At 39.0% G+C, this 27,910-nt stretch overlaps 2 protein-coding genes and 1 pseudogene across 38 annotated transcripts in view; 2 read left to right on the top strand and 1 right to left on the bottom strand.

Annotated features, from left to right (window-relative positions):
- LOC141407713 (uncharacterized) overlaps positions 1–27,910 on the top strand; it is a 198,551-nt gene that overhangs the window by 27,712 nt on the left and 142,929 nt on the right. For 23 of the 35 annotated variants that reach the window (XR_012417952.1, XR_012417953.1, XR_012417970.1 and 20 more), the window contains one exon: positions 6,306–6,397. The exons of 2 other annotated variants lie outside the window; for them this stretch is intronic. Coding sequence is in view for 4 of the 33 variants with exons in the window: in XM_074002205.1 (XP_073858306.1) it covers positions 6,306–6,397 (92 nt within the window). In the remaining 29 variants the exon portion in view is untranslated. Of the gene's footprint in view, positions 1–484; positions 620–5,198; positions 5,480–6,305; positions 6,398–9,421; positions 9,578–18,503; positions 19,053–27,910 lie in introns of those variants that run through there. 10 more of the 35 variants (XR_012417981.1, XR_012418002.1, XR_012417973.1 and 7 more) reach the window with 8 other exon arrangements.
- Positions 505–1,654, top strand: LOC102146463 (zinc finger CCHC-type and RNA-binding motif-containing protein 1 pseudogene; annotated as a pseudogene). Its single transcript, XR_012417947.1, has one exon. The product of XR_012417947.1 is annotated as a zinc finger CCHC-type and RNA-binding motif-containing protein 1 pseudogene (transcript).
- Positions 847–16,755, bottom strand: LOC102146847 (guanylate-binding protein 3). Of its 2 annotated transcripts, none has more exons than XM_005542800.5 (11): positions 16,579–16,755; positions 14,494–14,705; positions 9,404–9,531; positions 8,719–8,828; positions 8,257–8,453; positions 7,360–7,602; positions 5,926–6,206; positions 5,082–5,294; positions 3,579–3,681; positions 3,155–3,348; positions 847–1,877 (listed from the first exon to the last, which is right to left on the bottom strand). In XM_005542800.5, the coding sequence occupies exons 2-11, from the start codon at positions 14,681–14,683 to the stop codon at positions 1,749–1,751; spliced, it is 1,788 nt and encodes a 595-aa protein (XP_005542857.3). In that variant the 5' UTR covers positions 14,684–14,705; positions 16,579–16,755; the 3' UTR covers positions 847–1,748. The 2 variants fall into 2 exon arrangements, with proteins under 2 accessions (XP_005542857.3, XP_065389244.1); XM_065533172.2 differs by lacking the exon at positions 16,579–16,755 and adding an exon at positions 16,158–16,300.

Raw genomic sequence — 27,910 nt, 5'->3', positions numbered from 1 at the left:
TCATTAGCCCATTTGTTTATGATTCAATTCCTACTCAATGCTAATGATTTCTTCTACCTTCCTATGGAAAATATAAGATTCTAGATTTTTGTATAAGGTGGTTTGCTTTAGCTTGAGATCTGTCAGTGAGAATTATCCCTGGGCAATGTCCAGAAATCACATTATTGCTTATAGACCTTGTAGCCTTGATATAATGGAAAACTGTACACTGTCTTCCCTAGTAAGCTTGGATGGTTGTTTCTGATATTGGGACCCATTGTACACTTAGCCAAACCAGTGCCCAAATATGTCCCAAGATTTTTACCTAAGACTTTCCTCAGTATCCACTGGTCATCTGGAAGAATAAACTTCTGAATGGCAGCAACTCATGACCCCTCCTCTGTTGGTACGGAGGTAAATGCAATCTTTGTTGCACAATTTACAATCTTTTTAAGGAAAAAACATAGTTTTGATAATTGAACTGCATGTTCTTGTAAACTTTTAGTGTTATGATGCAAGATTATTGCCTTCGGGGCCCGGATCTGAAACAACCGGGAAGAGGCACCGTGGCTGCTACCATCTGGTCCCCGCGCCTGACCCCTCCCAGGACTCGTGATGCCAAGGCCGCTGCGAGCGGCTACGAAGAGTCGGGGTTGAGCCCCAGCTGAGCTGAGGGCTCGCACTCTTCTGGTCTCCCAGGCCCAACCCACGTGAAGAAATGAGTGGTGGACTGGCTCCAAGTAAGAGCACAGTGTATGTATCCAACTTGCCCTTTTCCCTGACAAACAATGACTTGTACCGGATATTTTCCAAGTACGGCAAAGTTGTAAAGGTTACCATAATGAAAGATAAAGATACCAGGAAGAGTAAAGGGGTTACATTTATTTTATTTTTGGATAAAGACTCTGCACAAAACTGTGCCAGGGCAATAAACAACAAACAGTTATTTGGCAGAGTGATAAAAGCAAGCATTGCTATTCACAATGGAAGAGCAGCTGAGTTCATCCGAAGGCGAAACTACTTTGATGAATCTAAGTGTTATGAATGTGGGGAAAGTGGACACTTAAGTTACGCCTGTCCGAAAAATATGCTTGGAGAACGTGAGCCTCCAAAGAAGAAAGAAAAAAAGAAAAAAAAGAAAGCTCCTGAACCAGAAGAAGAAATTGAGGAAGTAGAAGAAAGTGAAGATGAAGGGGAGGATCCTGCTCTTGACAGCCTCAGTCAGGCCATAGCATTCCAGCAAGCCAAAATTGAAGAAGAACAAAAAAAATGGAAACCCAGTTCAGGAGGCCCCTCAACATCAGATGATTCAAGACGCCCGAGGATAAAGAAAAGCACATATTTCAGTGATGAGGAAGAACTTAGTGATTAAAATCTTGCCCTAGCACAGTAATAAAAATCAAGATTTGTTAACAACAATCTTGAAGAGCTAATTTTAATAAAAATAAGAAAAGTTAGTACTATCATGTTTAATACTATTATTGTTATCCCAAGAAAAAAGATATTTTAAAAATTTATTTGAAAAGTTCATTATAAGGGCTTTATTCATGCCTGATTTGTTTACATGAGGACTTCCGAAATTAATCCTTAAAACTGAAACTTCCTGAAGACCGAAAAGTTGAATGATTTATTGTTACTTATGTTAATAAACTTTTCAAGAGAGAAAAAAAAAAAAGATCTAATTATTATCAAATATAGTGACACTTATCCCAAATTCTAAAATTGTTTCAGTTATGCCTTGGGTCAGGGTGACAGAAAAGCTCTGTTGTTTAGATCTTTAGCTTATGGGACATATATCTCTTGGTTTTTTTTTCCAGGGTCTTCTGTAGCTTTTGTATCTCATTTTGAAGTTGGGTACTTTCACCTTGGCATCTCTCCTTCAGTAGTCGGGCCTGTTCCTAAAAAGGGACAAATGGAGACTAAATAAGTGTAGCATTAAGTAAATCTCTATAAGCTATCTAGTTTCCACATGCATTCCTGGGTTTTCTATAGCCAAAAGAGTTCTTGCTTTTTTCCCCCTATTACAAAACCTTTGTGGTCAATCTTAATATATTTGACTTCAAGTCTTCCCTATGCATTATAGACTTTTTTTTTTTTTTTTTTTTTTTTTGAGACGGAGTCTCGCTCTGTCGCCCAGGCTGGAGTGCAGTGGCCGCATCTCAGCTCACTGCAAGCTCCGCCTCCCGGGTCTATGCCATTCTCCTGCCTCAGCCTCCCGAGTAGCTGGGACTACAGGCGCCCGCCACCTCACCCGGCTAGTTTTTTGTATTTTTTAGTAGAGACGGGGTTTCACCGTATTTAGCCAGGCTGGTCTTGATCTCCTGACCTTGTGATCCGCCCGTCTTGGCCTCCCAAAGTGCTGGGATTACAGGCTTGAGCCACCGTGCCCGGCCTGCATTATAGACTTTTTAAAACACCTGCTTACATACATATTATTATATATACACATAATACAGAAATAAGGTACTCTCAAAATCTGATGAGGTATATGAATCTTAGATCAGGAAATTTGGTCTAAGTCTCTACTCCCTGTTGGCAGGGGTAGCAGAAGATAGGCAAGGAAATCCAAGTGCCAGACTTAACATATATAATTTCTGCACATAGCTCACAACTCAACACAAGCTGTGAGTAGGGCACAGAAAACAGACAGGAGTGGTAGACTGCCCTACAGGTGTGAGGGTTAGGGAGTCCTTCTGCTCATAAAAGTTATCTTAGAGCCAAAGTCATACTAGATGGGATAGAAAAAATATTACTGTGGATTCCATGAAGTGATGAAGATGGGTCAGATATTTACTAGCTGTGTGACACTATAAAAGTTATTTAATATTTTCTGAACCTCTGTTTCCTCCCCTAAGTAATTGGGATGAAGTTCTCACTTCATATGGTATTAAGCAAGAGATATAGATAAGGCATTTTTATGATGCCTAGTATATGAGAGTCATAAGTGGAAGGATATACTAAAAAAGGACTGAATGTGACATGCTGCAAATAAAGTTTTAGTGACCACATGTAGGCAGTGGCCACTTCAAGTCAGATAGACAGAAACAAGAAGGTACAAGTGAGCAAGCAGAATCCTTCCCCTGGGGTTTATGTTCTCTCTGCCATACTAAGTTTGTGATCAGGAAGAACAGACAGAAAACAGAAAAACAAACAACAAGGTGATGCATTTGGATACCTGAAGTTTACTAGTGAGGGTCCTCTCTTGCTCTTCTAGCAACTGGGCCCTCTCCCTCTCTATCTTCTCAGTCAATTGTTTCACATGTTCCTGATAACTCTTCTCTTTCTCTTCCATCATCTGCTGATACTTTATTTGCATTTCCTCCACCATTTTTGCTGAAGCCTGTGCAGATTCAGCTTTTGCATGTTCCACTGTGGAGGAAAAGGAAGAAAAAAAGTTTGTGTGGGGTTATCTTATTACCTCATTCTTTGTTATAAACTTACTTGCCATTGTTGCTGCTGACTGCATATGACCTACTCAGAGATGACCTCAATAAGTAAGACACGTCTTGCTTTGGTTTATGGAAGTTAGGTTTATCCAGTCAAATTATTTAAAATTTGAAAAGCTTTAGGATAAGCTGATCCTTTGACTTGCTCCTCACCTTCAATCTCCTTTTCCTTTTTTGTGAGAATCTTGTCTGTCTGTAGAATTGCATCAGTCACAGACTCCTTGGATTTCAAGTATGTCTGCAGAATCTCATCTGCCTTAGGACCCAGAGAACACAGAGTGAGAAGTAGGAAATGGCTGTAAGCAGGTGTTCCTGTTCGTCTGTCAACCATCTTTTCTTCTGAGAATTCTTCCTCTTGGTGTGCCTGGTGGTCAAGATTCCCTATCACAGGGCCAGATACATGCTCCAAACTGGCCAATCAGATGACCTTACTTAGCAGAATCTTATTTAGGAGGATGATATAGATACTGGGAAATAAGATTCCCTGTTCTTTTCAAATTGAGGGCTCTAAATTTAATGCTGTGGTTCCATATGGGCTGAGCTGACTGGAGAATGAAGCCCTCCTTGAGAGAGCAAGTCAGAGTGATTCAGATAGAGGGAGGAAGAGAGGGAGAGAATTGTGGGGATGCAGGGAGGACATCAGGCAGAGAGACAGATCATGACATTATTTGAAATCTTGGATCCAGATGTCCTTTAAATCCAGTTTGAAACCTAAAACGATGAATTACCAATTTTTTTTTAAGCAACCATCATTGGGTTTTTGTCTCTTGGAACAGAAAAAAATTCAGCTGTAATGATCATGACAACAACTTGGTGGTTAATCTGATAATTGAATTTATAACTCAATAGTTAATTGACTACACTCTCTAATTAAGTAACTACCTTTTTTTTTTTTGAGACAGAATCTTGCTCTGTTGCCAGGCTGGAGTGCAGTGGCACGATCTCAGCTCACTGCAACCTCCGCCTCCTGGGTTCAAGTGATTCTCCTGCCTCAGCCTCCCAAGTAGCTGGAATTACAAGCACCCGCCACCACGCTCAGCTAATTTTTGTATTTTTAGTAGAGATGGGGTTTCACCATGTTGGGCAGGATGGTCTTGATCTCTTGACCTCATAATCTGCCTGCCTCGGCCTCTCAAAATGCTGGGATTACAGGCATGAGTCACTGTGCCCGGCCTAATTAACTAATTTTTGAAAGAAAGAGTCTGGCTCTGTTGCCCAGGCTAGAGTGCTATGGTGCAGTCTTGGTTCACTGAACCTCCCGGGTCCAAGCAATTCTCCTGCCTCAACTTTCTGAGTAGCTGGGACTACAGGCATGTGCCACAGTGCCCGGCTAATTTTTATATTCTTACGAGAGACAGGTTTCGCCATGTTGCTCAGGCTGGTCTTAAACTCCAGAGCTCAAGCAATCTGCCTGCCTCTGCCCCCCAAAGTGTTAGGATTACAGGCTTGAGCCACTGCACCCGCTGACTGCACTTCCTTTGATGAGCACCTGGGACATTATCTGGTGTAACAGTCTCCCTGCATATGTTATTGAATGAAAGCATGAATGTTATACAGACAAAAAAGCACACCTGTGTGCAACGAGACTTGGTCACCTTAGTGTTTGTAGGAGGCAGGTCAGCAGATTTCCATAATTGACAGATGAATCTTGGTTACCTGTATCCCCTTCCTTGGTTCCTCATGGTACTTTTTCTTCAGGTCTTGTAGCTTCTGAATAAAGAGACGATAGCCCCCTGGTTTCGAATAAATTCCCATCTTCACTTCCTCTTCTAGAGGGCTGAAAATGTCCTGAAGTAAAGCTGAGCAACGATCTGATGATGCTTCCTGATTCTGTTTACAAAAGTCATCCCGCTTTTTTACTAGCTGGACCTTTAATGTAAAAGCACGAAGTAAAAAGAATAACAGGGAAAAGGATGTGAGCTTGACCTCAGAATTTTGGGAAAGACTTCTGAAAATAAAAAGTCAATGACTCTGGAGAAACTGACAGACTCCTCAGCAGGAGCACACTCTTCCTCCTGACCCCACTTTCTACTGAAGTCGCTTTCTTTTTGGAGGTGAGATTCAGGGCTGAGATTGACAGCTTTATGTCAACTGTTAGAGGAAAACTCTGCTTTTGCATATTGGACTAATGATTTCATATGGAATAAATGTGGTTGAACAGAACCCTGCTCGAGATAACTAAGAAGAAAATTTTCTTTGCATTTGGCTAGAATATCAAATCAGTCTGAGAAGAGTGGGCATGTAATTTGATTAGAAGCTCTGATTGTCAGTTACATGAATTTAATAAAGGGAAGACCCTTTATTGATAAGCAATGTTTTTAAACTTTGAGTCTGAAGTCATAAAATTGTTTTTTTCTGATTATTATGATTACCAAGAGCTAGTTGTCACCATTTTAAAATCTAGAATAATTATTTCTCTCAAAATAAATAACAATTTCATTTCTTAGTAGTACTTTACCTTCCAAAATCCAAATTCATGTAAACGTGACAGAAAAATTACCGCTAATTTCTTTTGAAACAGATGGTCCACATCCTTGAAAGAGTTCTTCATAAATACTTCAGTGGCCTCCCTCTCACTGACTCTGTGCATGTCTAGCAGCTCCTGGAGGGTTTCCGTGGGCAGCTGCACCTTCTGGCCCATCTGCTGGTCGTAGTGAGCAATGGCTTTTTGCACTGCAACTGAGTTCTCTATCTGGGCCAAGGCCAGGATTGCGTTCTCCATGCAGGGCAGATCCCCACTACTGATAGCATCAATATAGGTCAGCACCAGGCTTTCTAGACCTACATATAGAGAACAAACGATAATGTTTCTTGTACTAAAGAAAATTCTGTATTCTGTGTAATTCTGAACACGTCAATTTCCACCTGTTTTCCTCACAGCATCAAGGTCCTCAGAATCAACTGGAAGCTTGCTGGAAATGCCTATTGTCAGCCTCTGTCCCAGATCTACTGAATTAGACTTTTCTCTTTGGGTAAGATCCCCAGATGATATGTATGCATACTGACATTTGAGAATCCTTGTTCTAAATGACATAGGCCAGTGTTAGTTGAATGTTTGCATCCATTTCAGCCCCAAGCACCATCAGAAAAGGAACCCATAGCTATTTCATTTATGACTGTATCCTCAGCCTATTCACAGTAGCATTTGATCAATACTTATGGAACAAATGATACTCTCCTAGTCAAAAGGAGTCCTCCATTTGGTTTATTTTAGCACAGCATTGTCAAAGTAAACTTTCTGTAATGATGGAAGTGTTCTGTATGTGCTGTTCAGTAAGCTAGCCACTAAGAACATGTAAATATAAGCCCCTGAAATATAGCCATGTGAATTGACATTAATTTTTCCTTATATTAATTGATTTACATTTACATTTAGATAGTCCCACTTGTCTAATGGCTACTGTACAGTACAGGCCCAGTTTACTGTGGCAATTTTCAGTAATAAAACTTTTTTCCTTTGCTTTTCCTATCCTATCCCACCAAGAAAGTTGACCAACAAAATCTATTAGAAATGTTGGTGTCATCTAGAGTTTAACACAAATGTAGCAGTAGATTGGGATTTTTCAGTGCTAAAACTAGGTGGAGTTATTCCATGCTCCTTTCATATTTTTTTTTCCTCTGTCACCCATGCTGGAGTGCAGTGGCGTGATCTCATCTCACTGCAACCTCTGCCTCCCAGGTTCAAGCAATTCTCCTGCCTCAGCCTCCCAAGTAGCTGGGATTACAGGCATGTGCCACCATGCCTGTCTAATTTCTTTTGTATGTTTAGTAGAAACATGGTTTTGCCATGTGGGCTAGGTTGGTCTCAAACTCCTGGCCTCAAGTGATCTGCCCTCCTCGGCCTCCCATAGTGCTGATATTACAGGTGTGAGCCATCATGCCTGGCCATCCTTTAGTTTTAACAATGAGCAGAAGTACTAGGAAGGGGACTTACGAGGCCCATTGACCTTGATGCCTCCTGAAAGAGTTTTAGTTTTGGAATTGCTAAAGATGTAGGAACAAAAGTCTGCTACTTGTTGCACAAATTCGGGGTCCAGCTCTTCATCATGTAGTTTCTCGAGCTGGGCAAGCTTCTTGCAGTGAACGGGGTGATCAAAGACAAAGCATTTCTTCTTTGGGAAGAACTTCCGGATACAGAGTCGGGGCAGATTAAAATTTTTATCTTTTTCACTGGTACCTAGAAAAACATAATAAAGAAATTTGCCTAATATAAGTGTTTCTATAAAGGGTCAAATAGTAAGTATTTTAGGCTCTGCAGGCTAGGTGGTCTCTTTTCCAAGTACTCAACTCTGTTATTGGAGCATGACAACAGCTTTAGACAATATGTAAATGAATGGGCAGAGCATTCTTCCCAAAAAACCTCATTTAGAAAGACAGCTGGCAGGCAGAATTGGCCATCATTTGTGTTAGGCTGCAGTTTGCCAACATTTGGACTAGTACACTGTTCATGTTTAATCTATGTTCTTTAAATAAATATCCATTGCCTTCATAATTTATGGGTAAATACAGAATCACAAACCCTACATAAGGTGATAAAATTTACCTAAATTATACAATAGGGGAAAATGAAAGAAAAAGAAACTTATTTTAGAACACGGGAGAATATAATTTAAAATCTAATCTATTAATTTAGATATTCAGCAAGCATTCATTCCTTTTTTCCTTTTTTCAAAAAACCTTTTCGATTGCTAATAGCAAGCATTAATTCTTAAGAATAGCAAGCTAGAGATATAGAAAACTATAAATGTGAGAAAACTATCAATAGTAAACTAAAAAATGATAATTTCCAGTGTTTTGTCATCCTCATTTATCAATGGTACGTCCCTGTTACCTTGTGTTAGCTTCAGGGAATACTCCAGGTACTCATCTGCTGTGATGGGTTGTCCATCTGCTTCTAAGTCCAGGGAGAAATCTCTCAGTGTCCACACAAAGTCTGGGAAGAAGCTCACAAAGTCAGCTGAATCCTCATTCTCATTCTCATCAGGTGAGGATTTTGATCGGATTCGATGTGTCAGCTCTGTCACATAGCTGAGTAGCTAACTAAGGAAATGTGACAAAATGAACAGGGACCTCATCCCATATTAGTTCAACACATTCCCAAACTTTCCATTTTCCTTTGCTCCTAACCTAAGTGTCATTTCTGAAGTGGACACATGGGATCGCTCCTCGTACTTGCATTATTTTTTGTTTTCTCCTCTTGAGCTTGATTCATGAGGATTCACAGTCAGGCAGCTGGTTTATGAATACAGGTGTCCCCTCTGACCTTGGTGCTGTTCTGGGTCACAAAGGATACTGCAGTTGGTCCATGGCCTGCTGGTTGATGGTTCCCATGCTATTGTACACGAAGGTGCTGCTCAGGAGGATGGCCAGGGCGAAGATCCAGGAGTCATTCTGGTTGTCACCCTGGAAGTCAAGACACACTGGAGTCAGGAGCAAGTTTCATCGTCACAGCTCTTTCCAGAGTAATAGTAGTATAAGTATATCATAAGTTAGAGTTTTCTTTTAAGACTAATGACCCAGGAAAAGAACCCAAATTCAAACAAAATAATTGTTACTCAGCTGATTCTCACTAGGTCCTCTTATGATCATTGGCAGATAATTGCAAAATAAACATTCAAGGTTGGTGGGCATTCTAAGGCCTGAAGTATAATTTAAATTTGCTCAGGCTACTGAATTATAAGTTCTCTGCAGGATAAGACTCAAGACATTGGATTTATTTGTGCTCTCTTCATGCATCTGTGTTAACTCACATAGCTTACAACCTACAGTTAGTAGAATACTGTGTGTTGACCAACATGCTCTTCTAGGATTCTGTCTTATGAACTTTTTTTTTGCTAAGTTTGGCCTTATGACATGTACACGGAAATGAAAAGACAAATTATAGTTAAATGCAAATACTTCTTTAAGAAAAAACTAAATGGTGCTTAAAATATTCAGAGAGGAGAGGCTTATTCCAAAATTGAATCTTTGACCCTTACCTTCTTTACATCTCCCAGGCCCTCAGTGTCAAGCAGGACTAGGGTGTGTTCTGGCTTCTTGGGGTGAGGCACACACCACATCCAGATTCCTTTGGTGTGAGATTCCACTGTGGAGCCCAGAGAGAAGCCTGTAAAGAAGAGATGGAATAAGAAGGGCTGGAGGTTTAATAGCAGGTACTTCTGGAAATTGAGGCAAATGTAGCGTCATAATTAATGTTAAGAGAGATAACCAAAACCACAATCCGTACTTACCTTACTTATAATCAGAAAAATAGAAAAATTTGAATATCCAGTATATAAATGGATTCAGGACCTTTCGTGATAAAAACAATCAACAAGTTAGAAATAGAAAAAAACTGAGGCAGGAGAATCACTTGAACCCAGGAGGTGGAGGTTGCAGTGAGCCGAGATAGCACCACTGCACTCCAGCGTGGGCAACAGAGCAAGACTCTGTCTTAAAAAAAAAAAAAAAAAGAAGAAGAAGAAGGGTAGGGAAATAGAAAAAAATTACGTCAACAATATAAAAATATAAAGGACATATATGAAAAATTCATAGCCCACTTCATACTCAATGGTGAAGACTGAAAAATTTCCTCTAATATGGGAACAAGGAAAGGATGCCCACTTTTGCCACTTCTTTTCCACAAAGTACTAAAGGTCCTATCCAGCATAATTAGGTGAGAAAAGGAAACAGAAAGCATCTAAATTGGAAAGGAAGATGTAAAATAATCTGTATTCATTGATGATATGATCTCTGTAGAAAACGTTAAATATTACACAGAACTGTTAGAACTAATAAAAAGAATTCAGCAAAGTTGCAGCATACAAAATTAACATTAGAAATCAGCTGCATTTCTATACAGTAGCAATGAACAATCCAAAAAGGAAATTCTGAAAGCAATCCCATTAAACATACCACCAAAAGGGCAAACTACTTAAGAATAAAATTGACCAGGCACAGTGGCTCACGCTTGTAATCCCAGTACTTTGGGAGGCCGAGGTGGGTGGATCACAAGGTCAGGAGATCGAAACCATCTGGCCAACGTGGTGAAACCCTATCTCTACTAAAAATACAAAAAAAAGTTAGCTGGGTGTGGTGGTGGGCGTCTGTAATCCCACCTACTCGGGTGCCTGAGGCATGAGAATTGCCTGAACCCAGGAGGCGGAGGTTGCAGTGAGCTGAGATTGCTCCACTGCACTCCAGCCTGGCGACAGAGTGAGACTCTGTCACAAAACAAACAAACAAACAAACAAACCCAAAAAAGTTAACCATAGAGGGCAATGACTTGTATAATGAAAATTACAAAACTCTTTTTTTTTTTTTTGATAGAGTGTCACTGTGTCATCCAGGCTGGACTGTGATCACTGCTCACTGTAGCCTTGACCTCCAAGGCTCAAGCAATCTTGCCACCTCAGCCTCCCAGTAGCTGAGACTACAGGCATGTGCCACTAGGCCTGTCTAATTTTTGTATATTTTGTAGAGATGGGGTTTCATTGTGTTGTCCAGGTTGGTCTCAAATTCTTGAGCTCAAGTGATCTGCTGGTCTCAGCCTCCCAAAGTGCTGGGATTACAGGTGTGAACCACTGCACTTGGCCAAACATTCTTAAAAGAAATTAAGCAAGAGATAAATAATTAGAAAGACATCCTGTAAAAGTGACATACAGATTCAATGCAATCCCTATCAAAATTCCAATGACTTTTTTAATAAATAAAAATATAAAAAATATCCACACTAACTTTCATATGAAATTTCAAGAGTTCTCCAAATTGTCAAAATAATCTCAAAAAGAAAGAAGAAAGTCAGAGGCTCACAGTTTCTGAGTTCTGAAACTTACTATAAAACCAGGATAATCAGCACAGTTTGGTATTGGCTTAAACACTATTATCAACCAATGGAGTAGAGAACCTAGAAATGAACTCTCATATCTATAGTCAAATAATTTTCAACATGGGTGCTAAGATCATTCAGTGCAGAAAGAGGAGTCTCTACAACAAATGACATTGGGAAAACTGGGTATTCACATGCTCACATGCCAAAAAAACAAAACAAAACAAAACAAAAAAAAGTTGGACTGTTAGCTTACACAATCCAAAAAGTAACTCAAAATGGATCAAAGAACTAACCATTAGAGCTAAAACTATAAAACTCATGGGAGAAAACAAATGGGAAAAAACAGACAGTGAAAGGAAAAAACAGATAACTTTGACTTCATCAAAATTAAAAACTCCTGTGTATCAAATGACACTATCAACAGCATAAAAAAGGCAACACATGGAATGGAAGAAAACATTTGCTAAACATGTATCTGATAAGGAATTGATATCTAGCAAATATAAAGAATTCCTACAATGCAACACAAACAGATTAAAAAGTAAACAAAGAACTTGAATTGACATTTCTCTAAAGAACGGCCAATAAGCACCTGAAAAGATGTTCAACATTACTAGTTGTTAGGGAAATGCAAATTAAAACCATAGTGAGATACTACTTCACATCCATTAGTATGGTGACTATCAAAAAAATTGAAAAGGGCCAGGCGCAGTGGCTCAAGCCTAAAATCCCAGCACTTTGGGAGACCGAGGCAGGTGGATTACCTGAGGTCAGGAGTTTGAGACTGGCCTGGCAAACATGGAGAAACCCCATTTCTACTAAAAATACAAAACTGAACCATGCATGGCAGCAGGCACCTGTAATCTCTGCTACTTGGGAGACTGAGGCAGGAGAATCGCTTGAACCCAGGAGGTGGAGGTTGCTGTGAGCTGGGATCTTGCCACTGTACTCCAGCCTGGGTGACAGAGTGAGACTGTGTCTCAAAAAAAAAAAAAAAAAAAAAAAAAATTAAAATAACTGTAGGGAGACCCCCTGAAACTATTGCTACTGAATAAAAGATGAAATGCTCCTGATCATTGTAAATACAAAATTGCATGCAGGATTGTGTAAAGACAATGCCAGGTTGGACTGCCAGAATGAGCCAACAGCACGTGATGTGCTTCCCTCTGCAGAGAGCCTATGAATGGACGTGCAGTCAGGGAGGTTTCACATCACCAAGATTCCTATCCCAGAAAAGCAGATGTTCATAGCTCTGGGAATGGAATGTGACCCTTGTGGAGAACCTATAAATGGATGCATGAGGGGTGCCTGTCCATATGGATAAGATGGGGCTATAAACGCCCTCATCTTGCCACGGCTCTTCTGGGCCTCAGGGTTAAGGCATACTCCCTTCTGAGAATTTCTGGTCTAATGAGTTGTCTAGCTTCACATCTTGTTTCTATGGATTGTTTGTATCCAGCTTTTGCTGCAACTGTTACTGCTGATTATTATCTTGCTAATCATAGGTTATGGAAAGACTGTGTTTTGTTTTAAGGCTCTGTTAGAAATTACTGATGTGCGCACTATATTGTAAATTCTTATCTCTGTATATTGTACTTCTGCATACAGATGTTATGTTAAAGAAAAAATCACATCCCCATGTGACCATCTCACCTCATAATCAAATGGCCCTAAATCCCTCACTAACCTACCCCCGCCCTCACTAAACTTAATGATAAATGCTGGCGTATCCAGTGCATTGGCGGCATCCCAGGACCAGAAGGTGGTAACCCCCCTGGACCCAGCTTTCACTATCTTGTGTGTGTTTATTATTTCTCAACCTGCCGATCCACCTGGGAACAAAGAGAGAGCCCCATTGCATTGCAGGCTGTTGACCAGATCCCACAATAAATAACAAATGTTGGTGAATTTGAAGAGAAATTAGAACCCTTGTGCATTTCGGTTGGGAATGCTAAATGGTGCAGTCACTGTGGAAAATGATATGGCAATTCCTTAAAAAATTTAACGTGGAATGACTATATGAGCCAGCAATTCCGCTTCTGGGTGTATACCTAAAAGGAGTGAAAGCAGGGACTTGAACAGATATTTAGACACCCATGATCCTATCAGCATTATTTATAATAGCCAAAAGGTGGAAGCAACCCAAGTGTCAACTGACAGGCGAACAGATAAATTAGTATACACATACAGTTACTTAGCCTTGAAAACGAAGAATTTTTTCTCTCTTTCTTTATTTTTGAGACAGAATTTTACTCTATGCCCAGGCTGGAGTGCAAAGGCACAATCTTGGCTCACCACAACCTCTGTCTCCCAGATTCAAGCGATTCTCCTGCCCCAGCCTCCCAAGTAGCTGGGATTATAGGCATGTGCCACCATGCCCAGCTAATTTTGTATTTTTAGTAGAGATAGGGTTTCTCCACATTGGTCAGGCTGGTCTTGAACTCCCAACTTCAGGTGATCTGCCTGCATTGGCCTCCCAAAGTGCTGGGATTACAGGCGTAAGTGCCTGGCCAAAAAGGAAGAATTTTGACACATGCTACCACACTGAACCTTGAAGACATTATGTAAATTAGAATAAGCCAGTCCCCAAAGGACAAATATTGAATGAATTCCACTTATATAACATTCCTAGAGTAGTCAAATTAATAGAGATGGAATGTAGAATTGTGGTAGGAGATGGGGGTTTTTGGGCCTTTTGTTTAATTGGCACAGAGTTTCTCTTGGGGAAGATTAAAAAGTTCTTTGCATGGGCAACATGGTGAAACCCTGTCTCTACAAAAAATACAAAAATTAGCCGGGTGTGGTGGCATGCACCTGTAGTCCTACCTACTCAGGAGGCTGAGGTGAGAGGATTACTTGAGCCCAGGAAGTCAAGACTGTGGTGAGCTGAGATCTTGCCACTGTACTGCAGCCTGGGAGACAGAGCAAGACCTTGTCTCAAGAAAAAGAAAAAAAAAAAAAAAAAAAAAAAAAGACTAGCCAAGTGCAGTCAGTAGTGAGAAGGGTGAGGGGAAAGAGTAGAACAAGGAGTTCAACTGTAACTCATGGTGAACAATCAATTGAGATAACTCACTACCTTCAGAACAGCCACGAGCTGACTCTTAACCCCTAGAAGAGTAAAGATAAGGAGCCCAACTGTGAATGGAAAGTTAGCCTATCATTCCCAGCGCCAGCTTCCTCTCCTCACATCCTCATAATGGATGCTGACTGTGTGGTGGGACAGAAGGGACTTTGCAGAGCTTTGCTCATGCCACTCACCGATATTCTTCCCAGCCAGCTTATTCATCAGGTAGGATTTGCCTGTGCGGTAGAGGCCCACAATTGCCACCACCACCACAGGCTGTGTAATGGCAGACAGGATCTTCAGAGCTTCTGGATTCGCCACCAGTTCCCCATTAGTGTTCTCAATGAGGCACATTGGGCCTGTCATGTGGATCTCTGGAGCCATGTCCAGGGCGTTGTTCTCTTCTCTGCAAGGGAGGAGTTGGAATGAATTAGAATTTCCAATCTTTTGCATTTAGAGGATAGAGTCACAAAATTCCGCAAGATGGCCAAAAGTTTTGTGTGTGTCAGTGAGAGAGATGAGGGAAAATCTGTATCATTTTAAAAAATTATGGAAATATTATCATCAGATTAAATATTGGTATGACAGCAACTTATCAACAGTCAACTACTCTTGCGACCTTATTGTGGAAAACCTTCCCTTGGATTCTTATTAAAAAATTTACACTAGACAATAAATAGAAGATAAAATAGGACATAGAGAATTTTTTTTACATCTTGGCTATATGTAAGAAATTCAATATTGATTTGTTTATTCATGAATTCTTATGGTGAATAAAGAACCCCATGAGTAAATTTTTCATTGGTTGATGTATGCCCTTAAGACAATTTCCAGAGATTTTTAAATATGTTCCTTCCTCCATTTTCAACTGGTTATGCTTACTTCCCTGCAATGAAGATCCATAAAGCTTCTCACAGTGCCGTTCTGGAAGTGGAACCAATGTAACATACTTTTGCAAATTTTATAGAACTACATAACCATGTGAAACACATGCCTAGGGACCTTTCCAAGGGCTTTGAAGGGGCACATGCAAGAGAGGGGCCCTGAAACTTAAGCTTTATTAGTGTCACAATAAGGTAGCCTCTAGTGTGGGTATAAATGCAAAACTGCCAATACTGAATGTTCCTAAGAAACACACACATACACACACACACACACACACACACAACAACAACAACAACAAAACAAACAAAAAAAATCCATGAAATAAGGATTGAAAGACCAGGAGGTACATAAAGAGAGCTACATAGGAAGTTGTTAAAAGAAAATATATTTCCAGCAATGCAGCTTTAGGTTTTCTGTTTTGTTCTGTTTTTCCATTTTGTAGAGTAGGAGAAAGAGAAATGGGAAGAGGAGAAACAGAAGTGGGGAGGAGGAGGACAAAGGGCTGGAAAGATGAGAGAGAGAGAGAGAAAGAGAAAGCGCCAGGAAGGGAGCTGTCAGACAAGGTGATGAATGAGGCTATTGTTTTGCCAAGGAATTCAGGGAAGGCCTTTCCAGAAGGTGGGATCTGAGTTGTCTGAGTGCATGTGAGAGGTTACAGTAAGCAAAGATACTGGCTTTAGTAGTGATGCATTACAGGAAATTCTCCTGTAAATTCTCCAGAGGAAATTCTGCATAGGAAAACTAGGCCACCGCCCAGTCTCTCTCTCTCTTTCTCTCTTAAAAAAAAAAAAAAAAAAAGAAAAAAAAAAAAAAGAAAAGGAAGGAAAGGAGAGGAAACTCTTTAGCCTGGATTATTTCTAGAGAAGCAATCTGAAACAAATGCTGTTTTCATGAATCTTCCTCCTCTTTGGTGCTGGGTTTCAGTTTTTCCTTTGTCTATAACCCTGTCAGTGGGCTGCTTACTCTGCATTACCTTTGCTGTTCTTTCCTTCTGGTGAAAAGAACCCATTTGTAGCTCTTTCCATTTCTTAGCTGCATAGGAGCAGGATTCAGCAAGCTCCATCACTGACAATGGAGATGTAATTATGTCCCTAGTCAACACAGACAACATCAACAAAGAGAAAGACTATCCTAGTGCATTTCAAACTCTCAGTTTAGTTCCTGTCTGCCGTAGTGGCACTTAGAGCCATGCTGCTTCTGATAACACCAGGATTTCATCTGACCTGTGTCCCACGTCAGGCTCAGCTGCAGCCTAATTTGGTCCTGGTCATTTTTAAGAAAACGAACTGACTTTTATAAATTCCTTCCCATCCTTGCCACAACGTTATAGGCTCCATGTCCGTCCCTGAGCTGAGGCACTTCAGAGCTGGAGAAGAAGCAATAGGAGTTCTTACCTGTGCTTTTCTCTTCAGTCAAGATAAAGTTGTTTCTGTCACTTCTCTTTTCTTTCACTGGATCGCTGGACTTTTATTTTACCCCTCCAGTGTTACGTAGCTTTCTGGATTTTCCTCAGTGATCAAATAGTTAGAAGTTAAGCAACAATTGTAATGGCTTCAGAGCCTAGTGAAACTGAAAGTACTTCTTTCAAGGCACTGACTCAATAACCATAAATGCAATTTCTGGATTCTGCTAGTAGGAGGGTTTAAAGTGAAGTTTCAAGGTTTTTTGTTGGAAGAGATCTTAGAGACCATTTATTGTTTTAAGAACATGTCCATTAGGTATTGAAAAAAATGAAATGTATCTCAAGATTAGAGATCTGTTTGAGAGTTGTAGAATGAGGAGGCATCACATTAATTTTTAGATATAATTTCCTATAACAAGAGACAATTCACAATGGAGCTGCCTATTCTTTTAGAGGTGCAATAAGTGAGGAAAGGGCATGTTTTACACTCTCATGAACACCTAGTCCCTGGCACTTAATGCCGAGCACACAGTCAGGAGGGGGCTCCATGCATTGTACTCATGTTCCAGGCTCAGTGCTGACTGGTTTACATGAATTACGCTACTTAAATCTCCTAACAAGTATTTCCCTATGATTTTTAGAAACCAAGGCATAGAAAGACTTTATCAGTTGTCTAAGTTCATAGCACTATAACTAATCTGAACCCAGGGAGTCTTGATCGCAAACCCTCTTCTTGAACCACCTTACTATGCTGCCTTTGTTTGGTGAGTGAATAATTGTAAAAATATTTAATTTATAGATGACTTTCCTCTTTTTATTTAGTATACTGTAATTTGATTTTTCATAAATTGTTTTCTAAGAGTTTCATATGTTATGTGTCTCTTTCATTCATGACTACTTACATGCAGAATAGGTGGTATAAACTCTATTTTACAGTAAAAACAAGAAATTGCAAAAAACCCTTGTGAGCATTTATTTGTTAGTTACATACACATTAAAAAGTATACATTAGGTATATATGAAATGAGATATATTGTTCTCTCTTGATCATATTTTATGAAATAATTTTATTCAAACTCTTCCTATTCTTCCTGAACTCTTTAGCTTCGTCATTATTAAAACTACTTTAAAGTATTTTTTTTTTTTTTTTTTGAGATGGAGTCTCACTCTGTCCCCCAGGCTGGAGGCTGGAGTGCAGTGTTGCAATCTTGGCTCAGTGCAGCCTCCACCTCCAGTGATTCTCCTGCCTCAGCCTCCCACGCAGCTGGGATTACAGGCACATGCCACCATGCCTGGTTGGTTTCTGTGTTTTTTCGTAGAAATGGGTTTTACCATGTTGGCCAGGCTGGTCTCACACTCCTGACCTCAAGTGATCCACCCACCTCAGCTTCCCAAAGTGCTAGGATTACAGGCATGAGCCACCATGCCCCGCCAAAGTCTTTTAACTTATTTTTTTCAGAGTATATCATTGTTACTTTTGTCATAATCATTTGAACCATTTGAAATCCTGCAAATTGTCCTAAAAACATATATCAAACAACAAAACATCTATTCAAGAAGACCCCTACAACTATGGTAACAATAGCAAGGATCCATGGTACTTGTTCTACAGCCTGCTTCTTCCCCACCTTCAATGCAGATTGTCAAACGTTCCACTACAGGTGGATATGACCAAGAAGCCTGTGTTCCCTCTTCTTTCATCTTCCCGTCAGGGATAAAATATCCCATTAGGAGGGGCAGTCTATGAGCATTTCTCATTCCCTCCAACACCAAGTTGTAGAAACTAAATTCCTAGTAAGCGTGACCAGATGTCAAGGGCTTTCAACCTCCCCCACCCCAGTCATAGAGTAAAAGGTTTAACCCAGGCTTCTCAGCCTGAGAACACCTCCTGATCCCTTCACTGTGGTTCACTTGTAGGGTGGAGTTTCCATGCTTGGAGAGACAAGCAAAGAAGACCAGAGGCTCCCATCCCTGTCCAGTACAAGGGGCCATGGCTCAGAGGTTTTGCCCAGGAAAAGAGGCCATTCATAAAATCAAAGGGCTTGGAAGCTATTCCCCAAAATACCGACTTTGGTTGAAACAACATGTGGAAAAATTCAAGCATAGATACTTGAGAAAGGTTATTGCTAGCTGATCTACTCTATGAGCAATACTAAAAGAAGATTTTCAAGCAGAAAGCAAGTTACCTTTTCAAATGGTAATACAAATCCACCTGGACAAATAGTAAGGGAATTATGTAATTACAAAAGATAGTATAAATGTATATTTTTTCCTTTCTCCTTATAACTTATTTTTAAAAAATAAGTACTTTATTGTATAAAAGAGTATGTATATAAGTATATTTCAAGGCCTATAACATATAGAAATGTATTATACTTAACAAGAGTGACACAAAGAGAAAAGGTGGGAGCAAAGGTATATTGGAATAAAGAAACAATAGCAGATGTTAATTTGAACCTCTAGAAATAAGGAGAACTTGTAAGTAAGAAAATAAAAATGTAAAACTCTATAAATTTATGCCTTTTCCTTCTGCTTCCTTAAAAGACATAAAATACTGTGATTTAATAATCATAACAGTATATTATTGAATTTGTAACATATATAGATTTAATATATGTAATAATAATAGTACCAACAGAGGGAAGAGCCAATAGTTATAGAGTTATTAGTATAATAATTCAGGATCTCACAGGAATTAATTTAGCATAAATTTCAAGCATCCTTTGGTAAGTTATGTATATCATAATGCCTAGAACAATTACTAAAAAATAATAGGTCTCAAATCAATAACCTAGTCTTTTACCTTCAGACACTGGTTAAAAAAAACAAAAAACTAAATCTGAAGCAAGCAGAAAGAAGAAAATGAAAAGTTTTGGAAATTAACAGAGTAGAAACCAATGAAATAGAGAATAGAATAAAAAAGTAGAGAAAGTCGATAAAACCAGAAGCTGTTTTTAGAAAAGATCAACAAAATCGACAAAGTTTTTAGTTAGACTGGCCAAAATGAACAAAACAAAATGAAACAATCCAGAAAAACAACAGAATACTTAAAAAACTAAAACTGAGAATGAAACAGGAGGCATCACTACTGACCTTACAGAAATAAAGAAGATTATAAGGTAATACTATGAACAACAGTATGTCCACAAATTAAATTATGCAAAATAGGCAAATTCCTAGAAAGACACAAACTACCAAAGCTATCTCAAGAAGAAATAGTTCATCTGAGTAAAAGTAACGAGTAAAGAGATTGAATTACGTATTCGTCCATTTTTGTGCTGCTATGGTAAAATACCTGAGACTGGGTAATTTGTAAAGAAAAGAGGTTTAATTGACTCAGAGTTCCACATGGCTGGGGAGGCCTCAGGAAACTTACAATCATGGCATAAGGCCGGAGAGAGAATGAGAACAGAGCAAATGGGGAAGTCCCTTATGAAACCATTAGATCTTACGAGAACTCACTCACTATCATGAGAACAGTGTGGAAGAAACCACCCTGTGATTCAATTATCTCCACCTGGTCCTGCCCTTGACACATGGGGATTATTACAATTTAAGGTGAGATTTGGTTGGGGACACAGAGCTAAACCATATCAATTATTAATCATAAAACTACCACAAGAAAATTACAGCCCCAAATGACTTCACTGGCTACTTCTACTAAACAGCTAAAGAAGAATTTATACAAGTTTCTTACAAACTTGACCAAAAATAGAAGAGTACAATTTCCCATTCAGTTTGAGGCAATATTACAATGCTATGAAACCAAAAGACATCACAATTAAAGTGTAGATCATTATGTTTTATGAAAAAGGATGCAAAAATCCTCAATAAAATACTAGCAAACCAAATCCCAGAAATATATACCAAGACTTACATGAAGTGGGATTTATCCCATGAAAGCGAGTATGGTTTAACATGTGAAAATGAGTTAATATAAAACACCATGTCAACAGAATGAAAGACAAAAACCATATAATCATCTCAATATACCCAGGAAAAGCATTTGATAAAATTTGATACCCCTTCCTAATAAACACAGTCAACACTCTGAGGACAAAAGGGAGCATTCTCAGCTTTATAATGTCTTACGAAGTTTTATTTTGATATAATTTTAGACTTGAGAAAAGCAGCAAAATAGTACAAAGTTTCTGTACAATCTTTTCCTCAGTTCCCCAAATGTTATTATTTTAAATTTATTTTCTTTCTTTCTGAACTATTCAAGAGTTAGTGACAGATATAATGGCTCTTTATACCTAAAAAATTCATTGTGTGTTTCTTAAAAAAGAGAAATTATTTTACAGAGCCACAGTATATTTGTATAAAGTCCTTCTTAGGCCATATACTTTTTTTTCTAGTTTATTATTTAAATTTTTTTAATATTTCAACTCTTATTTTAAGTTCAGGGGTACATGTGCAGGATGTGCAGGTTTGTTACACAGGTAAATGGGTGCCATGGTCGTTTCCTGCACAGATCATCCCATCACATAGGTACTGAGCCCAGCATACCTTAGCTACTCTTTCTAATGCTGTCCCTTCCCAAAACCCCCCCAACAGGTCCCAGTGTGTATATTCCCCACCATGTGTCCATGTGTTCTCATTATTCGGCTCCCACTTATAAGTGAGAACATATGGTGTTTGGCTTTTTGTTTCTGCGTTAGTTTGCTGAGGATAATGGCTTCCAACTTCCATCTCCATCCATGCCCCTGCAAAGGACATGATCTCGTTCCTTTTCATGGCTGCATAGTTAACAGCTGGAATTCTGTGTCTCCTTCTGGGAGGGAAAACAATATGTAACAGACTCTTTAGACCTGTTCTTGCAAGTGTAACATGGATATGTGCCTTTAAGAAGCAAATATTAATAGTTAATATCTGATTTTCTCCGCCTATCTACTGGGAAATGATAGACGGTTGATTCAGGACTGGTGGAATCCTTTGGTGTCATTCTTGAAGCTTTTTAAGGTGAGGGATTGCAGCATTCTGTGTTGGGACTACTTATTTGTGCATTTGTCGCTGAGATAGTAAACATTATTCACGAATTTTAAAATGTTCAAACTATTAAGAGATCTTAGTTAGTATATCTCAGAACCAAAAGTGTGCATGTGGTATTTAGTTAGTAAATAATGTTTACAAGGACAAATTTATTTACAAGGCATGATAATCCAACTGAATGAATATAGAAGAACTCTCAAAATATGTTAAAGACTCCACGGAGCATATGAAGGCTTGAGTTTTTTTAATTCAATGTAAATCAAATAAAAGCACTTATCAAAGTCTTGAAGAAAATTTGTTATCATTTTGAATGAATAGTGGCAATTATTGTATTTTAACTGAGGCTTGCTCTACATGAGGTTATGATTGAAACTGACATTCCTGGAATAATGGATATTTCATAAGAATCATGAAACTACTTGCTGAATATTATTCATTTTTACGTGACTATTTGGAAAAATGCCAAAATCAAAAAAAGACAAATGTGTCATCTGTATTCAAAATAGAGTAAAATGAATTAATCAAAATAAAAAATATAAAAATATTTGGGAAAAAGACAGACCCCAAAATACTACTCTAGTATTATAAGTTTTTCATGAGATTGGACAAATACTAATCAATTAATGATTATTATGAGTTGAAGGTATTATAGAAAACCATGAAAGTTTGTAAATGTTTTCATTTCTTGACACCTGAAAGCAATGTTTCTGGGATAAAGTGGAATATATATGTTCTGGATGTTTGCAGCATTCTATTGAACAGTGTTTGTGGACAGTAGCTATTATGACATTATAGCTTTTATGAAAGCTATAATGCTTTCATAAATATAGCTATTATGAAAAGTAAAGACAAAGGATTGCATGCACTTTTAAAATTATACTTTAAGTTCTAGGGTACATGTGCACAATGTGCAGGTTTGTTACATAGGTATACATGTGTCATGTTGGTTTACTGCACCCATTAACTCGTCATTTACATTAGGTATTTCTCCTAATGCTATCCTTCCCCTTGCCCCCACCCCAAGACAGGCCCTGGTGTGTAATATTCTCCACCCTGTATCCCAGTGTTCTCATTGTTCAATTCCAGCCTGTGAGTAAGAGAATGCGGTATTAGATTTTTTGTCCCTGTGACAGTTTGCTCAGAATGATGGTTTCCAGCTTCATCCATATCCCTGCAAAAGACAGGAACTCATCCTTTTTTATGGCTGCATAGTATTCCATGGTGTATATGTGCCACATTTTCCTAATCCAATCTATCATTGATGGACATTTGGGTTGGTTCCAAGTCTTTGCTATTGTGAATAGTGCTGCAATAAACACATGTGTGCATGTGTCTTTATAATAGCATGATTTATAATCCTTTAAGTATATACCCAGTAATGGGATGGCTGGGTCAAATGGTATTTCTAGTTCTAGATCCTTGAGGAATCACCACACTGTCTTCCACAATGGTTGAACTAGCTTACACTCCCACCAACAGTTTAAAAGCATTCCTATTTCTTCACATCCTCTCCAGCGTCTGCTGTTTCCTTTTTAATGATTGCCATTCTAACTGGTGTGAGATGGTATCTCATTGTGGTTTGGATTTGCATTTCTCTGATGACTAGTGATGATGAGCATTTTTTCATGTGTCTGTTGGCTGCATAAATGTCTTCTTTGGAGAAGTGTCTGTTCATATCCTTTGCCCACTTTTTGATGGAGTTTTTTGTTTTTTTCTTGTAAATTAGTTTAAGTTCTTTGTAGATTCTGGGTATTAGCCCTTCATCAGATGGGTAGATTATAAAAATTTTCTCCCATTCTGTAGGTTGTCTGTTCACTCTGATGGTAATTTCTTTTGCTGTGCAGAAGCTCTTTAGTTTAACTAGATCCCATTTGTCAATTTTGGCTTTTGATGCCATTGCTTTTGGTGTTTTCGTCATGAAGTCCTTGTCCATGCCTATGCCCTGAATGGTATTGCCTAGGTTTTCTTCTAGGATGTTTATGATTTTAGGTCTAACATTTAAGTCTTTAATCCATCTTGAATTAATTTTTGTATAAGGTGTAAGGAAGGGATCCAGCTTCAGCTTTCTATACATGGCTAGCCAGTTTTCCCAGCACCATTTATTAAATAGGCAGTCTTTTCCCCATTGCTTGTTTTTGTCAGGTTTGTCAAAGATCAGACGGTTTTTAGATGTGTGGTGTTATTTCTGAGGTCTCTGTTCTGTTCCATTGGTCTGTATCTCTGTTTTGGTACCAGTACCATGCTGTTTTGGTTACTGTAGCCTTGTAGGATAGTTTGAATTCAGGTAGTGTGATGCCTCCAGCTTTGTTCTTTTTGCTTAGGATTGTCTTGGCAATGTGGGCTCTTTTTTGGTTCCACAGGAACTTTAAAGTAGTTTTTTCCAATTCTGTGAAGAAAATCATTGGTAGTTTGATGGGGATGGCATTGAATCTATAAATTACCTTTGGCAGTATGGCCATTTTCATGATATTCATTCTTCCTATCCATCAGCATGGAATGTTCTTCCATTTGTTTGTTTCCTCTTTTATTTCATTGAGTAGTGGTTCATAGTTCTTGAAGAGGTCCTTCACATCCCTTGTAAGTTGGATTCCTAGGTATTTTATTCTCTTTGAAGCAATTGTGAATGGGAGTTCACTCATGATTTGGTCTCTGTTTGTCTGTTCTTGGTGTATAGGAATGCTTGTGATTTTTGCATATTGATTTTGTATCCTCAGACTTTGCTGGAGTTGCTTATCAACTTAAGGAGATTTTGAGCTGAGACTATGGGGTTTTCTAGATATACAATCATGTCATCTGCAAACAGGGAAAATTTGACTTCCTCTTTTCCTAATTGAATACCCTTTATTTCTTTCTCTTGCCTGATTGGCCTGGGCAGAACTTCCAACACTGTGTTGAATAGCAGTGGTGAGAGTGGGCATCCCTGTTTTGTGCCAGTTTTCAAAGGGAATGCTTCCAGTTTTTGGACATTCAGTATGATATTGGCTGTGGGTTTGTCATAAATAGCTCTTACTATTTTGAAATATGTTCCATCGATACCTAGTTTATTGAGAGTTTTATCATGAAGGGCTGTTGAATTTTGTCAAAGGCCTTTTCTGCATCTATTGAGATAATCGTGTGGTTTTGGTTGTTGGTTCTGTTTATGTGATGGATTACTTTTATTGATTGGCGTATGTTGGAACAGCCTTGCATCCCAGAGATGAAGCCGGCTTGATTATGGAGGATAAGCTTTTTCATGTGTTGCTGGATTCGGTTTGCTGGCATTTTATTGAGGATTTTCACATTGATGTTCATCAGGGATATTGGCTTAAAATTCTCTTTTTTTTTTGTTTGTCTCTGCCAGGCTTTGGTAGTAGAATGATGCCGGCCTTATAAAATGAGTTAGGGAGGATTCCTTCTTTTTCTATTAATTGGAATAGTTTCAGAAGGAATGGTACCAGCTCCTCTTAGTACCTCTGGTAGAATTCGGTTGTGAATTCATCTGGTCCTGGACTTTTTTTGGTTGGTAAGCTATTAATTTTTGCCTCAATTTCAGAGCCTGTTATTGGTCTATTCAGAAATTCAACTTCTTCCTAGTTTAGTCTTGGGAGGGTGTATGTGTCTAGGAATTTATCCGTTTCTTCTTGATTTTCCAGTTTATTTGTGTAGAGGTGTTTATAGTATTCTCTGATGGTAGTTTGTATTTCTGTGGGATCGGTGGTGATATCCCCTTTATCATTTTTTATTGCATCTATTTGATTCTTCTCTCTTTTCTTCTTTATTAGTATTGGTAGAGTTCTATCAATTTTGTTGATCTTTTCAAAAAACAACTCCTGGATTCACTGATTTTTTGTGTCTCTATCTCCTTCAGTTCTGCTCTGATCTTAGTTATTTCTTGCCTTCTGCTAGCTTTCGAATGTGTTTGCTCTTGCTTCTCTAGTTCTTTTAATTGTGATGTTAGGGTGTCAGTTTAGATCTTTCCTGCTTTCTCTTGTGGGCATTTAGTGCTATAAATTTCCCTCTACACACTGCTTTAAATGTGTCCCAGAGATTCTGGTCCATTGTGTCATTGTCCTCACTGGTTTCAAAGAACATCTTTATTTCTGCCTTCATTTCATTATGTACCCAGTAGTCATTCAGGAGCAGGTTGTTCAGTTTCCATGTAGTGGAGCAATTTTGAGTGAGTTTCTTTATCCTGAGTTCTAATTTGATTGCAGTGTGGTCTGACAGACAGTTTGTTGTGATTCCTGTTCTTTTACATTTGCTGAGGAGTGCTTTACTTCCAATTATGTGGTCAATTTTGGAATAAGTGAGATGTGGTGCTGAGAAGAATGTATATTCTGTTGATTTGGGGTGGAGAGTTCTGTAGGTGTCTATTAGGTCCGCTTGGTGCAGAGCAGAGTTCAAGTCCTGGATATCCTTGTTAACCTTCTGTCTTGTTGATCTGTCTAATATTGACAGTAAGATGTTAAGATCTCCCCTTATTATTGTGTGGGAGTCTAAGTCTCTTTGTAGGTCTCTAAGGACTTGTTTTATGAATTTGGGTGCTCCTGTATTGAGTGCATATATATTTAGGATAGTTAGCTTTTCTGGTTGAATTGATCCCTTTACCATTATGTAATGGCCTTCTTTGCCTCTTTTGATCTTTGTTGGTTTAAAGTCTGTTTCACCAGAGACTAGGATTGCAACCCCTGCTTTTTTTTTTTGCTTTCCATCTGCTTGGTAGATCTTCCTCCATCCCTTTATTTTGAGCCTATGTGTGTCTGTGCACGTGAGATTGGTCTCCTGAATACAACACACTGATGGGTCTTGGTTCTTTATGCAATTTGCCAGTCTGTGTCATCTAATTGGAGCATTTAGCCCATTTACATTTAAGGTTAATATTGTTCTGTTTGAATTTGACCCTGTCATTATGATATTAGCTGGTTATTTTGCTTGTTAGTTGTTGCAGTTTCTTCCTAGCATCAATGGTCTTTACAATTTGGCATGTTTTTGCAGTGGCTAGTACCAGTTGTTCCTTTCCATGTTTAGCACTTCCTTCAGGAGCTCTTGTAAGGCAGGCCTGGTGGTGACAAAACCTCTCAGCATTTGCTTGTTTGTAAAGGATTTTATTTCTCTTTCACTCATGAAGCTTTGTTTGGCTGGATATGAAATTCTGGATTGAAAATTCTTTTCTTTAAGAATGTTGAATATTGGCCCCCATTCTCTTCCGACTTGTAGAGTTTCTGCCAAGAGGTCTGCTGTTAGTCTGATGGGTTTCCCTTTGTGGGTAACCTGACCTTTCTCTCTGGCTGCCCTTAACATTTTTTCCTTCATTTCATCTTTGGTGAATCTGACAATTATGTGTCTTGGAGTTACTCTTCTCAAGGAGTATCTTTTTGGTGTTCTCTGTATTTCCTGAATTTGAATGTTGGCCTGCCTTGCTCAGTTGGGGAAGTTCTTCTGGATAATATCCTGAAGAATGTTTTCCAATTTGGTTCCATTCTCTCTGTCACTTTCAGGTATGCAAATCAAACATAGATTTGATCTTTTCACCATATTTCATGGAGGCTTTGTTTGTTTCTTTTTACTCTTTTTTCTCTAAACTTGTCTGCTCGCTTTATTTCATTAATCTGCTCTTCAATCACTGATACCCTTTCTTCCACTTGATCGAATCTGCTATTGAAATTTGTGCATGCATCACGTAGTTCTCTTGCCATGATTTTCAGCTCCATCAGGTCATTTAAGATCTTGTCTACACTGTTTATTCTAGTTAGCCATTCATCTAATCTTTTTTCAAGGGTTTTATCTTCCTTCTGATGGGTTCGAACATCCTCCTTTAGCTCAGAGAAGTTTGTTATTACTGACCTTCTGAAACTTACTTCTGTCAGCTCATCAAAGTCATTATGTGTCCAGCTTTGTTCTGTTGCTGGTGAGGAACTGTGATCCTTTGGAGGAGAAGAAGTGCTTTGGTTTTAAGAATTTTCAGCTTTTCTGCTCTGGTTTCTCCCCATATTTGTGGTTTTTGTCTACCTTTGGTCTTTGATATTGGTGACCTACAGATGGGGTTTTGGTGTGGATGTCTTTTTTTTGGTGTTGATACTATTGCTTTCTGTTTGTTAGTTTTCCTTCTAACAGTCAGGTCCCTCAGCTGCAGGTCTGTTAGAGTTTGCTGGAGGTCCACTCCAGACCCTGTTTGCCTGGGTATCACCAGTGGAGGCTGCAGAACAGCAAATATTGCAGAACAGTGCATACTGCTGCCTGATCCTTCCTCTGGAAGCCTTTTCCCAGAGGGGCACCCACCTGTATGAGGTGTCAGTCAGCCCCTACTGGGAGGTGTCTCCTAGTTAGGCTAAATCGGGGTCAGGGACACAATT

Source organism: Macaca fascicularis, chromosome 1 (genome assembly GCF_037993035.2).
Source record: "Macaca fascicularis isolate 582-1 chromosome 1, T2T-MFA8v1.1".
Taxonomy (NCBI): domain Eukaryota; kingdom Metazoa; phylum Chordata; class Mammalia; order Primates; family Cercopithecidae; genus Macaca; species Macaca fascicularis.
Note: the sequence above shows the minus strand (reverse complement) of the source record. Positions and strands in the feature narration are given on the sequence as shown.

Excerpts from the sequence above, each read along its gene's own strand:
- LOC102146847 (XM_065533172.2), bottom strand. The coding sequence starts at position 16,222 with ATGCAGCTAAGAAATGGAAAGAGCTACAAATGGGTTCTTTTCACCAGA. Across the intron at positions 8,454-8,718 it reads CAGGCCATGGACCAACTGCA|CTATGTGACAGAGCTGACAC; the intron begins GTATCCTTTGTG and ends TTAGCTACTCAG. Across the intron at positions 3,349-3,578 it reads AAAGGAAAAGGAGATTGAAG|TGGAACATGCAAAAGCTGAA; the intron begins GTGAGGAGCAAG and ends TTTCCTCCACAG.